The sequence below is a fragment of the Accipiter gentilis genome, chromosome 12 (assembly GCF_929443795.1).
Source record: "Accipiter gentilis chromosome 12, bAccGen1.1, whole genome shotgun sequence".
NCBI classification, from domain to species: domain Eukaryota; kingdom Metazoa; phylum Chordata; class Aves; order Accipitriformes; family Accipitridae; genus Astur; species Astur gentilis.
The window spans coordinates 9,666,691-9,682,390 of NC_064891.1; the positions used below are offsets into that span (position 1 = coordinate 9,666,691).

Consider the following 15,700-nt stretch of genomic DNA (forward strand, 5'->3'; position numbering starts at 1 on the left):
AACAGCATCATCACATGTCCTTAAATAATTTATGAAATGAATTATGCATTAATGCCTACGTACAATAATGGCCCAATGTGAGACTGTTGCTTTTTTCCTCTCAGAGTTGCTCATTTTTCTCCTTTTTAGTTTTAAAGCTTACTCAAAATTGGGATACTCCGTCATTCAAACATATTCACAGTAATAGTATGTGTGTAAAAGTGGGGTTTGCTATCCCTTCATCGATGTGCATCAGTGACAAGGTGGCATATCTGTGAACAACTGCATCACTTAAGGACATAAAAAATGTGATTGTAGATTCCAGAAAGCAGTTCACAGCTAATCCATACCTGATTACCTCAGATTTCTGATTAAAAAGAAAAAAAATCCTTTTTGTTATTGAAAAAAGTTGTTTTCAGTGTAGACAATTTTTTCCAGTGTAGAGAAACTATCAACAAAGAGAACTTTCAAACTGCTTAGTAAGTCTAGTTCAGATGTATGCTCACAAAGGACTGAGAAGTTACTAATTTACAGACAGACACTCCAGTAGGGTTCAGGAATTTGTTTCTGCCACTGTTGATTCCTAAATGACTCTGTGGAAGTCACTCCAATTATCTTGGTCTTTCAGTTACAGAATGGGATAATGATAAGCTGCTTTGCCTGGTGTGTTGGGAGCTGTGAAGAAAATGTCACATATATCTGTTTATCTACCTTTGTAGCTGCTTGCCTGGAACTAACTGGCCACCTAGTTATTGTTATGAATGTTGTTATTATTAAATGATAATGTGCACTGGTACCCACGAATATTCTCTTGTCAAAGTGTATCGCTTCATATTTGTGGTAACTGCAGCTTGCACTTTGATAAGCATACTGAATTCCTTAATAGTATCTGTAACAGCAGTAAACAGTGTTAAAATATGACAGTGAATTTACTGAGTGCCTCTACACACGGCCTTAGAGTACATTAACAGTATGGCATAGATGTGAAAAATGAGCAGTTAAGTCTGGGCAGAATTCATTGCTGTTGTACATGCACATAATTCCACTGAAGTAGTGGCTTAATGAGTTGGAAGACTTGAGGAATAACTTCCCTTAATTAAACCTGGAACTTAAAGTTGCAGCCAGTAACTGTTCTTGGTTAGACTTAAGGAAGTTGCTGCTGCTGCATGTTAAAACACTGTAAATTCAGAATAACATCACTGAATTAATTCACACTCTAAATTAAGCATCTTATAACCAGTAGTATAAAATGTAGGCCAAAGTTTGTCGATTTACAGAAGTAAATCAAAAGCTATGTGTTGAAAATTTAACTGAAACTTTCTTTAACAAAAAGAAATCTGTACTCAGAAAGAAATAGCTGGTGAATAAGACTTTACTTATGATAACCTGCCAATGTCTGCCTCCCATTTCCTAGAAATTTGTATTCTTTAGATGCCCCGTAAGGTTTGTTATGCAAAGAGTTTCTTGCTGGTACGTTTTAACATGGTCATCCAAGATGAAGGAAGACTCTTCTCTGGAAAGTTGCTTTTGTTTACATGGTATTGTTGAGATTACTTATATTTTCTTTTTTGCTTTTGCCTGAGCAAAATTTGGATTTTTTTAATTCTTCTAAGTGCCAGATGTGCAAATGCAACAGGAAATCTGAAAATTGGTTGCCCCTTTTTAAAATTTTTTTTAATTTATCTCTTGTCAACACAAAAGCTTCCCAATATAATGGTTAGCTGCTCAGTTTTTCTCTTACAGCTTTATTGACATTGTTGCTAGGAATCTGAAAAAAAAAGTTATAATGAAGTCTTACTTGGATTTTTTCATTGAAATTTTTCACAGAGAAGATAGCTTTTGTTTTTTTTCAAATATCTGGTATTGTCATTGGAAATAAATTATTTTTGTTGGAGTAGAATTGCAAAAGATTCCTCACTTGTCAACATTTTAATAATGAAAAATAGGAGATTATCATTAGGTCGCAAAAATTTTGGCAAAAGTTTTAAAAAAGCTGCTGTATTTCATTTGCATCAGTACTGTTGTCATAAAGTGGAATTGACCAGATTAGCAATAATAAATGGTGTCAGTGATGTGTAAGCATGACCCAAACTACAGACACAAATCTGTTAGTGCAAAGAAGGGATAATGCATGAGCATGACCAGGAGACACTACTGTATTTACTTCTACATTATTTCCTAAATTGTTACTTTATGAGCAATGTTGCACACTGAAATATTTTCTTCAGAGATTGAAATTATAGGCGGGACCTACAAGACCCTGTTCATTGAAGTAAATAACAATCAGCATGTTAAAAAGGGGAAATGTATTTTTGACTAGTCTTATCCATCTGATCTAAATCTGTCTTTAAAGCTACTGGGTATTATTCCCACTCATGATTGATAAAACCTGGTTGCTTTTAAATTTACATTAACCTTAATTAGCTGAAGATTCTATGGTTGCTGACAGTACTTACAGATATTTTGTAGTCAGTGAGCTCTCCCAGTCAGAGGAGCATTTCCCATTCCGTGGGCAGCAGATGTCTTGGGCTATTGTTCCCTGGAACAATGTGGCTGTGAAAGATGACTTGTGTGTCAGTACATAACATTTTACAAATATTTTTAAAAGTGCTACATAAGAGAGTGGTACTTGCCATGTGAATTTCAGAAAGGCAAAATTAGTAAATACTTTGTATCCTTGGGAAGAAGGAAAAGACTTTTTCCCCCTCTTTTCACTTTAATGCATGCAGAGTCTTGGTCAGCAGGTTTGCTGGGAGTCACAGATACCTGTACTAGACCAAGCTTTCCTTCCTTAGTGCCCAATGTGTTTCATATTGTGAGGTAAATTCCTATTTCGTAGGAAGCGTTTACCAGGTTTAGGGTGAATTTTCCTCTTTCATGAGAAGAAAGCAGTGTTCTGATGGAACAAAAAACTAAATCAGTTCTCCATCCATTTCCCCAGTATGAATATTTTAATGTCATTTCCTGCCCAGAATTCCTTGTGGGATATGCTTTATCGCTTCTCTTGATACGATACAGAGAACTCATTGAAGTCCCAGTTTTGACTGGACATGGTTTAGTAGCCCCACCACACCTGAGACTTTTCAGCATGCCAGTTAGTCTCAACGACCTTCCGAGGCTTTTGTGGCTTAGGGAGGTAGGGATAGTTTTTTGTGGTCCAATTCTAAAAAGGCAGTGCTTTTATTCTTTGTTATCTAGATCCAACGTAACAACTTTATAAATACCATAGTAGCCACCTGTGAAACACTGGAATTAATTTTGCAGCAGGTTAATTTGCAAGAAAAAAAATCAAGGCATCTTCCCCTACCTACAGATCCTGGAGGGTAAATATACAGGTTTTTTTCTTTTCGTTTGCTTTACCTTCAATCTTTCTGCAAATGCTGCACTCAGCTACTAATAGCTGACATGATGATTCATGTTAAGTCATGTATCAATATATGAAACCCTGCATGAAACCACACATGAAACCCTGCTTTCCTGACTGGCTAAAAAGAAATAAATTAAAAGCATTAGCCAAAGTGTAATTCAGGGAAAATTCTAGTGTGTGTGTGCCATTAAATAGAGGATTGAATTTAAGGAGGTGAAGCTGTCCAAGGAAAGTGTCAGATAAACTCTGTATTATACATTCTTTTAAATATGCTTCAGGACTTACATATTCCATAAAAAATTGTGCTTGCCATAGCTGTCCCTTCTCCATCTGTTACTTTTAAGGAGCAGCACTTACGTGGGGAGCTGTAGACTTATCTGTATGCTATAGAGAAAACAATAATTTTGGCAAACTCACATAACTGTATCTGGCTTTAAAAACATCTATTAAAAGCAATTTCTGGCAGTTTCTATCACAGCTCTCTCTCTTTTCTTTTTCTTTTATTTTTTTTAACTTTTGCATATATTCTCTCTATGTTTAGTGAGAAACAATTCCAGAGCGATTCTCATACAATTCTCATACAATTCTCATACAATACAAACAGTAATTGTATTTTGCAAGTCACTTATTTAGCAGGAGAACTATAGGGAAGGTAGGAACTGCCTTTGTTGAGGCTTCCCTAAACGAGTTGACTCTGTAGATGCGTATCCAGAATGCTGTGGTGAAAATTTCAAACCTGCTTACTTGATCAAACATTTGCATAGCTCCCTGATATCAGAGGATAATTTCTGAAAAAAAGCTAGTCTGTTTTAGAAATGTTAATGAAACACTTTGCTAAGCTGAGAATTGCATGTGGCTGAGTGCTTCAAAGCTACTGTCTTGTACATGTTACTTTGCATTTAAAACACATTCTTGATCTCAAAGTGGTTCATGATTGTTTCTTGATTAAATCACTTGCATAGGTAGGACATACCACTCCCTTTTGTAGATTTTAAGAAAACTAAGTGGTACAGCAATATCAGTGTGGGTCTTCAGTTTTGATGGTTTGGTAAAATCCTGTGTATTTAGCCAAACTGCCTCTGAAGGAGCAGATATGTAGTCTCAGCATGTGGCCTGTTTCTCTTAGTAGTCCATTAAACAATTTATAACGCTCAAAACCTGTGTTCAAACACGTGAAATCATCAGCATCAAAGTTAGCTTTTCATTTACTCTGTACTACTCAGAGTAAGGCAAATATTTCCTGTTGTGAGTGGCCAGTCAGATCTGCCCAGGTGCTTCCCTTCCTGCTAACAGGTATCTTAGAAATTAGCAATTGAGATCCATTGCTATATTTGGATATTATGGGTACATGATACACAGAAATAATGAAGTCAGCATAAAATGTAAAAAAAAAAAAAAAAAAAAAAAAAAAAAAAAAGAGGAGCAGGCCAGTAAGAGTCATTATACAAATACTGCTGATTTGAGCAAAAAGTTAATTAGTTGTGGATTTTTGCGAGTTGGTTGGTTGGCAGTATTTTAATACAGACTTTGGAAACAGTTCCATGTGGCTTTGACAGTGACTGGCAATGGAGTTTACTCTTGCTCCCCAGTCTAGAGGCAAACAGAAAAAACTCCAGGTAGCTGCATTTTAAAAGATCTTAGGGAAGGTTTGCATTTATGCTTTGTCCATTTTTTGCCTGCCTAACTAACCGCACCATCACTGGGTATGGGCAGCTCCGACTGCTCCTCGTAGGCTAAACTGCAGGCTGCCTCCTTCGTGGTTGTGTGAGGCTCGCTCAGAGCCCTGTGAAGCTCTGCAGAATGATGCCAATGCTGCTATTTTAATTCAGTTTCTGTGGCAGTGGTGTCTTAAAGGTTCAGGGTCTTCTGAGTCAGTGAGAACTAGCTGTTTGTTTTTTCTGGAGTGCCTCTACAGCACAAAACAGCAGGGTGGAAAAGTTCCTCAGCTAGTGTCACCTGTGTTGCACATCATGGTGCAGAATTGTGTCGGGATGCCTGCTCAGGTCAGCTGCATGGCACTGCTGTTAGCAGTGCATTTTCCCAGATGCTTACGTTTAATGTCTCTCTTTTTCACCTCTCCATTCTGTTTTCATCCTTTCTTTCCCTCTCTTGGATCCAATCCTGCAAAGTGCTGGGTCTCCAGTTTTGCAGCAGAGGCCACTTGATTTAATAGTTCTTGTAGGTGGCCAACACCTCATAGAAATGTTTAGCACCTTGTTTAGCAGGCCCATATCTCCTCATTTTTTCCTAGTAACAGGCCTGGAACCTGCTAAACAGGCTGTTTTTGTGATCCCTTCTCCCTGCAACCTGGCCTTTGCCAGTCCCGTCCTTTGTATCCATCTTCTTGCTTCAAGTGATCTCTCTCATTTTTTTTCTATCCCCCTTCTGAGGAGAAGAGAAAAATCCCCAAGTGTTGCAAACCTGTACAAAATGTATGCTTTTGGTGGGTATCGAATCTTGTTCCAGGGCATTAGTTTGGCCACTGGAAACAGATTAATGAACTAACCAGACTTTTGCTGAGAGTGCAGTGGGACCACGATGGTTTGTGTGTTTTGCTCTGGAAAAGCTACCTGTCGTATTGGGAGTTACTTGCACTCTGCAAAGAAAAAATAATAGCGGTGGCAAGTTCAGGGACTCAGCTATTGGCCACTTCTTGTTTAAATATAAACAGATACCTAGGTTTAGGGGTTTAATTTTTTTTTAAAAAAAATATTTTTATTTACTTCTTGTTCCTGTGTCCTTACGAGTAAACCCCCTGTGTTTCTTTTAAGAGAGTCCAGGTACTTGATACTTCCTTCTAGGGCATTCTATTTCCTTTCAAACCTGCCCTAAAGAAGATGATGTTACTCAGAAATGCAGATTTGGACAAAATTTTTAGAGATATTTGGAAGATGGGCAGTAGTAGTTATGAGGCCAAGGCTCAACAGGAATGTTTTAATTGGGGCACAGTGCAAGGTCACCCAATGTTTTGTAGTGTGTTTTCCCATTTCAAGTAAACCCCTGAAAGTATGTTGGTGTCACTGAAGAAAGGAAGGTGTTCTTTCAAGTAAACAGAAGATAAATCACTAAGTGGGTAACTCATTGAAATCCACCTGTTCATAGACTGCCAGTGCAAATCATGGACCATCAATGTCAAGGGCTGTATTTGTCATGAACTGTGTAGTAAGTGGTGAAAACGTTACTGTCGTTAACCTGATGGGGAATATGATGGCAGATGAATCTTTTCTAACATGATTAAAAAGGATAATTTCTTCTACTGCCACAAAACTACCCATCTGGTAAGATGTGCTGTGTAAAGAAGCTCATGGTCAGCTGAATACGTAATTTCTTCTCGGCGGATAACATGTCTGTGTACACTGGAATTGACTGAGACTCAGGAATGTAGCCGTGTTAGATCTTTTAATGACAACACAATATTACTGGCAGGATAAATGAGTGCTTGTTACACTCAGACTGATTCGCTTTGCGTATGTGCAATTGCCCTGCAAAGCAGGAATTAAGACACTCAGGTAACCACAAATGTATGAAATGTTACATTGCTACACAATCATTTAGACTTAAATACATATTTTTTTTTCTCTTCACATACTAGGAGGCACTACTCGTTTTGGGAGTTCATCTTGTTAAGGAAAGATGGAAGGGTGCAAGGGGTTGGTGGGGAGTGACTTTAACTTCTAGGTCACTCAAGACTATTATGCTTGCAAGTAAGCTGTGTTACCAACAGATGAATGTTCTGAAGACATTGTGAAATATTCATGGATACTGTTTGCAGATGTTCACATGAAACAGCTAGTGTTACTTAGACCCATTATTGACAATTCTTAGATGAGAGGCCAAAGCTTGAAATAAGAGTAGAGTTCGGATTTTTTTTTTAAAGGATGTGGGTGTGATGAAAGTGGTGAAGATTTTGCCTTTGTTTCTATTATAGAAGGAATGTCTGGCGTGATTATAAGTATCTCGTTTATTTGAAATATAACTTGAAATTCCTTTTACTGTTTGATTAACAGCATTGCCTTAATATCTTCCAAGTTTCACTAAGCCCCGTGCTTTACAATGTGACATTCCCAGGGAACAGGAGGCATCATCTGTCAGAAGACAGGAAACATGCAACGATTAAATGCATTTTATTGTTTTCTGTGAAACTGTGCCCAGTTTCTCCCTCTTCATGTGGGCAGATGGAATTTTTAAGAGCTTTTGTTGTTATACTGAAAAGACTTAGGCCTCATTTTTACTTATAATATTTGCATATACAAAAAATGTTAAAACCCCAAAAGATTACTTAGTTTTAGATGACAAATTACAAATTATTTATTTATTAGCTGAAACATCAAGCTAGAAAAACTAGCTTGATTTGTTTCATGAAAAGAAATATAAATATTTTTCCTTTACTAGTGAGCACGACTCCTATAGCTTGTAATACCAATAACTTTTTGTGGAGGGTGAGGGAGAGATGCTCTACCAGAAACAGCAACAGTAACAGTAATTGGTTTTTGTGATTTCTGCTTTATTAAGACTTCAAATCACACAAGTGGCAACTGTCCTGGTGCCCAAATGAATTCTGTTTGAAACAGTACGGATACCACTTACCTAACCTTTACAATCCTTCGTGTTTCTCAGCATATCGCGGTGAATTACTGCAGCTGGAATGTGTAGCCGCTTGAAGACTGTTACTATGTAACAGCTGCAGCCTCCTTCATGTAACTGAGCTTCAGGTTCTTGTCGTTTGCCCCTGCAGCTTAGAAAATGAGAAAGTTTGAAGGTATCAGTGGCCTAGGGTCATGTTGTGCGGTTCTGTGGGGCACACCAAGCCTCTAGGAGGCTCATGCAGTAGTAATTAACTGTTGGGAAAGTGACTGAAATCTCCAGGCAGAAACTGTGGAGAGAAACCGTGTTGCAAATGGGAATGAAAAGAAACATCTACATGTTGCTTGGCAATGTAATCTGTTTTGTTAGTCTGTGGGGGAAAAGCAAACTGTGACTTCATATAGACAGAATTTCCCGGGGAAAATAATTTTGGATCGAAAAAATATTAAATCGTGTTACTGAGAGTTTATGCAAAAAGCTTACTATGATCATTTAGGCTTTGATTCATGATTAATTACTTTTCTGATTAATGATCATTGCCATCTATGCATGTGAGCTTATTTCCAGTTTCTGGATATTGCCATGTTTTAGAAAAAAAGAATTTTTTTGCTGATCACAGAATGATGTTGGAACATGGGTGAGACAGACTCATATGATGTGGAGTTTGGACAATGGAGAGTTTAAATTAGGATTTGCAACTATCAGGCATAAGGCCACAGAAAACACCTTTTCAGCTGAAAACATAGTTTACAGTCAAGTAAGTAGTTACATTTAATCATAAACTGTCAGGCTGTGATACAGTGTAGCTGTGACCAGAGTGCTAAAATGGATAAAGGAACAGAGAGTCCATGCTTTACAGAGCAGCAAAGAAATTTGCCTCTTACCAGTATGTGCAACAGCAAAAATTAGATGAAATCTAATTGATTAATCACCTTGATTTCAATTCCCCCCCCCCCCCCCCCCCCAAGTCCTGCTTGATGTGCCAGTTTCATTAAATACATTAATTGCTTGTGGTTTGCAGTGTTTCCTGAGTGGAAAATGCCTTCGTGTTTATTGTGCCATCCAGCTGTTAGATCCCAACATGTAAATGAAATCAAACTTGTGTGTGCTTATCTCTATCCCTTCTGTGATTGGTTTAAAGGTGATGACACAATGACAGGAGATGGAGGAGAGTACCTTAGGCCAGAAGACCTCAGAGAACTAGGAGATGACTCTTTACCAAGCAGCCAGTTCTTAGATGGTATGAACTACCTAAGGTACAGCTTGGAAGGAGGACGATCTGACAGGTATTTGCCTGGACACGTATCTTTTCTCACGATAATTCTGCACGCATTTTGTTATACATGTTTGAAATCCCTTTCTCGGGGTCTTTCACTCAAGGGAGACATGGGATACACTTGTCAAACATTTCTTTATTAGGGATGTCAGTGTGGCAGTCACCACTTTGTAGGACCTGTCCAGAAATGAGTACATTTAGCACTAATACTGTACTCGAAGTCTAATGAAGAATTTGTTTGTGTTTCTTATTTGGTTCTTGAGAAGACATAGCTTGCTTTATTGTCTCTGTGGTCAGGCAAAGGAAGAAGCGTATAGCTGTCTATGGAAAGGGTTTATGAATCATCCCCATCGCCTCCTGTCATGAGTCAGGCGATGGGTGGATAGGTGGACAGGGTGTTTCAGCGTTAGGTGAGCTGACTTTTTAGAGAAATTTGCTGGCTATAAATATAAGAAAAAGAGCAATGGACCTGGTCATCCTGCATTGGATTAGCAGTGAGTGTATTGTCAGCAAGCACATTGACTCTTTCTGTTTCATCATGGTTGACTTAGCAGGAAAGAGAAGTGTTTCCTTCTACTGGCACAGCACTGTATTTATGTTGTAAATAAAAAACCCCAAACCATTAGAAAAAAGAAGGTGTGTGCAGTCCAGAAAACTTACTCATTTGCTTATATCTAACAAGTTGAATTTAACCGTAGACGTATTTGTGGAATAATAATGCCTGCAGCTTTAATCTTTTTTTTATTTATTTATTTCATTTTAGCAATGTCACTATAGTCTACAAAAAATATGGAGTTCCCTTTTCAAAATGAGAGCCTTTACTAGTGAGCAGAAGTGTAGGCTCAAACTGGCAGGTTAACACCCACAGTTCTAGTTCAGAATAGGCTACCCGGGCATTCCTGTTTGAAAATGACAATGTCTAGTGTAAATCAGTAATGTCTCCAGACTTACTGCCTTTAGAATTGGGATTCACTAAAGGGAAAAAAAGAAAAAAATTGAGATCTTGGCAACAGAAGGAATTTTTAACCTACCTCATTTTCCAGTCTTGGTTGTTATTCTGGCAGCATTTCTGAAGCTCAGTGAAATCAGTAGGATCCATTCTGTTTACTTCAGTAGGCTATGAATTGCTCCTGGAACAAAAGATGCCAGGAAACAGTTTGGTTTGCCTCACAGCATGTGTAAATCCCTCATCATTCAGGTCTTAAAAGCTTGGAGTCTTTCTTGGTTTTTAGACAGCTCCAGTGAATCCACTGAAAACAAAGTGACTGTGTGGCTTTTTAAGTCTCAGAGGATGTTTATGAACTACATCAGATTTCCTAAAAATCAAAACCTTTTATCACACACTTTCAATGGTACAAAGTTTTGGTGGTTTTTTTTTGTTTTATTTTAAGATATTTTATAGAAATGATTGTGCAGGCAAGTGTTAAACTAGTTTCTGCTCCCATTTAGAATATTTTAGCTTTTAAATACTGTCAGTGGATTTCAGTAGAAATTCACTGGCATGTAATTGATGTGTTTATTTTGTGTTGTATGAAAATTATTTCACATCCTGTATCAAGCATGAATATATTGAAATGAAGCAAAATTATAAAGAGAGAAAGAATGAAAGAAAAAAGTACATCTTTGTAACTCCATGGTCTCATTTTCTGTCACTGTCAGGCTACTGGTTGTAAGAATTTTCACAGAGACTGCTTAAATTATTTTGGTTTTGCTGTAATGTGATTTTCATTGCATTAAACTGACTTTGGTTTTTCAAGAAATTCAGTAAAGCAAAATAGTATTAGCAGTCTAGACTCATGTTATCTTATGCATTAAACAATTTGATTTAAAAACATATCTCTTTCTTTTGTAACCATCTTCCCTGTTTATTTTATTTCTCTCTCCCCTTCATTCTTCTTCATATGCTTTCATTAGCACCATGCCCAGGTAGGTATTACATAGCATGAAAACATGTTGTCTCTCTATCCTTTTATGGCACCTGTCTCTGTTCATCCATTTTGGAGGCCTGCTGTATGCCGGAAAGTTGTTTTGGAGAACCAAATGAACGACGCTGCTGTTGAGATATAGTCTCAAATGAGCATGATACGTAGTGGTGAATATTGATCCAACAGTACCCTCTGTCTAGAAAGGTCATAGTATGACATAGCCACTGTCCTACAGAAACTTCCCTGATTCCTGTACAAATACTGTTAGCAAGCATCAGGAAAACTGCACTAGATCACAACAGCTGGTAGCTGTCTTTCTGTCACCATGCTGCTGGGGAGGTTAGCTGTCTTCCTTCTGTGTGGAGAAACAGTGGTAGAATAAAAATTTAAGAGAATGGACTACTCTAGCTGGATTCTCCCTCTGGATATTGAGAGCCAGAACTGATTTGGGCCATATCAGATCACCACTATTTGAAAAGACACCATTTCATTTTCAATCCCTTCCACCTTGCTGGTCTATGACAAGTGTGATGAAGCCTTTCAGTCTTTAAATAGAGAAATGTTTTCAAGGCTGACTGATGCAGTTTTCAATGATACCAGGTTCTTTTCCCAGCTTCTGAAACAACATACACTTCCCGCACCAAGAGATACACTCAGCTGGACTAGAGATTGCTAGAGGTCTGTCTAGGCTGGCAAGTGGATGTGTACTGCAACATGGCCTCCCAGTCATCCAGATTAGAAACTTGGCTAGAGTGTGCTGCTCTTACTTTCTGGATACCACCTGGGCTTTATTCAGGGCTTAGAAGAGGTGGGTGACACATACCCGTGCATTACCTAACATGGGCAAGAGGCACTCTTATGTTCAGGAGCTTTGCAGCGTTCTTGGGTTCCACAGTTCAGTCTCTAGGGCTGAGTAGAGCGCTATTGACCCCACAACCCCAGATTTGGAAAGAATCTGTATGTAGACATTAGTTTTGTTGTTTAGTTGTCTCTGTGTTTTAGGTGTTTGTTTTGGTTTTTTTTACAGGATTCCTGAAGACTTATTACAATAATAAACAATAAGTTCTGTTCAGTGCCACTACACTTCTGTAACTGGACTGTTGTTTCAGTCAGTACCTTTATTTCTAAGTCGCAGAAGTACAGACCTTTTAACTACTGGTTTGTTCTTCATTAAGCTGGTACAGCACACAGAAGAGGGGCTGTGTCATCTGAACACTAGTTTTGAAATGAAGTGCAGTAGGAAATCTAGACTTCTAATTTACTGCAGACCTCAGTCATGCTTGTGCATACCTTGCCTGTAGATAAAGTCCATACCCTCAACCAATTGGATATTTACCGGAGCTTATGTACAGGTACTACATAGTGGATATGTGCTGAGATACTTGTAGTGGTGGCAGTAGTGGTGCTGGGTAATTGCAGGAGAATATGGACAAAATCACCATACAGATAACCAGTCAAATCTAGTACATGCTTCCTTTCATTCAGTATCTATCAAGGACATGACATTAGCTGAATAGCAGAACCTACAACTTGGATGGTGAACCTCTTACAAGCATTGCATGGCACAGCGAAGCAGTTCTGAAAGTGTCAAACATTGAAATGAATAAAGGATAATGATGGCAAATGGGGTCTGCCACTGAGGCTTATTTTTCAACCAAAGAACAAATGTTCACTGACGTACTCTTGTTAGGAACAAGCAAGGTGTACTCTGCCTACCTAATTCACACTAAAATATGTAACCAAAATACTCTTCAGTCAAGATTCCCTTTCATAATTTTTTTCTGAAATGTTATATGCAGACAGTTAGGGTAAACTTCTGTCCCTATTGAAATTTAGTTGGTTGTTTTAATGGAATTGGAATTTTATTCCAGAAATGCATAATTCCAATAATACCAGCCTTACATGTCTCACCTTTTCCACTTGTCTGGGTGAAAGACATTTCATGACATGTAAGAGAGATTATTTATTATTGGATTGTTTTTTTCTCAAGACTTTCCTAAGGCTGATACTTGCATAATACCTATCTTTGCTTTCAGTTTTGTACAATCCACCTAGTATGCTAAATAGGCCACTGGTATAAGTCAATGATCAGTAGCATTGGTTATTCTTCAATGTCATGTATTTCTAAGAAAAATAAGATAACCACTTGCTTCTGAAAATGGATCAAAAAAATTATTGAGTGAATGTAGCTATTGTTAAAGAAGGCTGACTGTTCTGAATCAGAATCCACAAGATCTGCATTTAAAGCACTTGAATCTCATGTCCATAAAGTACATGTCTTTTTTTATTGCTAACTACTGAAAATGAATTATCCCTTAAAAGTCTGCATATCTAGGTAAACGGCCTATTGTTCTGATCCAGTGTGTTAGTCATTATGAGTACTACTCATGGATGTGTAAGCCGTGAAAAAAAACCTGCTTCTTTCAGTTATATGTACTATATTCCTCAAGATGCAGAACAATATCACAGAGCACATGTGTAGCATCTGAAGGTGGTTGATCTGTTTTTAAAAATCACTATTGTAATAATGCTGCTAGTAAATGTTTAAAGGACAAAACTAGTGGTATTTGGTAGCAGAAACCCCATTTACCTCAATATGTCCTTCTGTGGTGTCTTATTTGTCTTTTTTGCTTTTTGCTAGTGGATTCTGCAGTTACATTCTGAGCCAGTGCTTGGAAGCAGCTTATTTACTGCCTTGCATCTCTCATTGCTACAGCAACCAGTTTTTTTGTAGAGCTGTGTGTACTTACAAAGAAAACAGTGCTCACATTTGGACTGCCTGTCTAAAGATGCTGTTAGCATACAGAGGAAGAATTTTGTTTTACACAGGAGCTTGCGGCTGGCCACAATTCACCTTGCTGTGTGTACCTTCCAGGGGACAATATCAAGCTTACTTATTTACAGTTTTAAGGGGAGAGAGTCGATCATGACAAAGCTTCAGAAAGTCATTTCAGCTTTTCTTCTGATGTTAGCATTCTGGTTTTCCATAGTGGTTTGCTTGTGTGACGTAGCAGAAGAGAGAACTTCTCCAAAGAGCCATACTTAAAAGAAATTTATGCCCTTTATTATAAGGAAACTATCAGGCCACAAAGCCAATTACAAAGTATTCATGAGTATAAAATGAACTGTCACCTAGATCAGTCTCTAGGTTCTGCATTTTGAAGTAAATAATTCAGTCAAAAGACTTTGTGGCCCTTGGTCAGAAAGGTAGCATAACACAGATTTGTAAAGCTGTTTTTCCCCCCGTGACTATTATCTACTCCCCCTGGAAGCTGCATCATATTGCTAATAGCACGCTTTTTTCATTCTCCCACTCGATCTATCATGACACCTTTACAACATCATCTGTACTGCTGATATATTGCTATGGCATCCAACCAACCTACCAGCCTGCGATCCTTCAGTTCAGACAGGTCCCACACATTGAGCCATGCCTCCTACCTGAGGGACAGTGCCATGATTGACGATACGGTTGTAATCCCCAGCCAGCAGGTAAGCAAATTCTCTTAAGTTCACTTATTGGTTCGATAAATACAGAAATATAAAAAGATTGCAGTTTAGATTGTACTAGTGATACCACATCGTGTGTGCTGCTTTGTTTATTTTAATATAAATCGCTCATTTTTATTGATATTTTATGGCCTATTATGCTGTGCAATATTAAACGCTATTCCATAATAAATTGATAAGCTCTTTATAATGTTCTCCATTTTAACTGATCTTTGAGTAATGCTAACAGCCATTGGGCTAAATATTCAGGTGATCTAATGAACTCAAGGCCATTGCCCTCAAACATACTATCCTGAAGCATGCTTGTAGTTAAAAAAAAAAAAAAAAAAAGATTTAGGAAACGCCACTTTGGTAAATCACAGCATTCATTTCACTGGGACCACTAACATATGATTACTTTGAGCAAGTACAAAATATTACAATAAGGGTTTTCTAATACCTTAACACAATCATTACTCCTTTGTTTTCTTTTTAAAAAAATTTTAAATGCTTTAGGCACTACTATGCAAAATACATCTTCTTATTGTTTGGTTGTTAAACTAATTTTATTGTAGTAAAAAGGAGGGTTTTTTGCTTACCAAGGTAACAACTCTGGCCAAAGAAGCTGAAAGGAATTCATACCGCTTAAGCTGGGGCCCTGAAAACTTGGACAATGTGGCTCTTTCTTCCAGCCCTATTCATTCAGGGTGAGTGTATCCATTAGCATTATACCAAAAAAGGAGAAACAGAGTACCTGCAGTGGCAGCAGCTTCAACTAATGCTTAACGAGGAGTTATATTTTAATTCATTGCATTCTAGAGCTGTCAATAAATTGTTATGATTTCTTAAGCTCTGACAGTCAAGCAAGCCTGAGTACCAAGACTAGCCACTGAAAGCATTGCAAGTCAGTGAGCTTTCAGTCAAGGTCAAGAGGAATGAATAATTGGTACACGCACATGCATTTGTGTGAATTTTATGGAGAAATAAATACAGTGCCTTTTTTTAAGTTAGTAATAATTGAGACCAAGGGCCTAATCACTCCTGATGGTGAGTACTTCCTATGCTAGTGAAGTAGTTTAG

At 37.9% G+C, this 15,700-nt stretch overlaps 1 protein-coding gene across 23 annotated transcripts in view; it reads left to right on the forward strand.

Moving 5' to 3' along the window:
- The window catches only part of ANK2 (ankyrin 2), a 379,623-nt gene that overhangs the window by 301,484 nt on the left and 62,439 nt on the right, over window positions 1–15,700 (forward strand). For all 23 annotated transcript variants that reach the window (XM_049814665.1, XM_049814670.1, XM_049814664.1 and 20 more), the window contains 3 exons: window positions 9,072–9,216; window positions 14,521–14,623; window positions 15,224–15,327. In XM_049814665.1, the coding sequence (XP_049670622.1) occupies window positions 9,072–9,216; window positions 14,521–14,623; window positions 15,224–15,327 (352 nt within the window). The remainder of the gene's footprint in view (window positions 1–9,071; window positions 9,217–14,520; window positions 14,624–15,223; window positions 15,328–15,700) is intronic.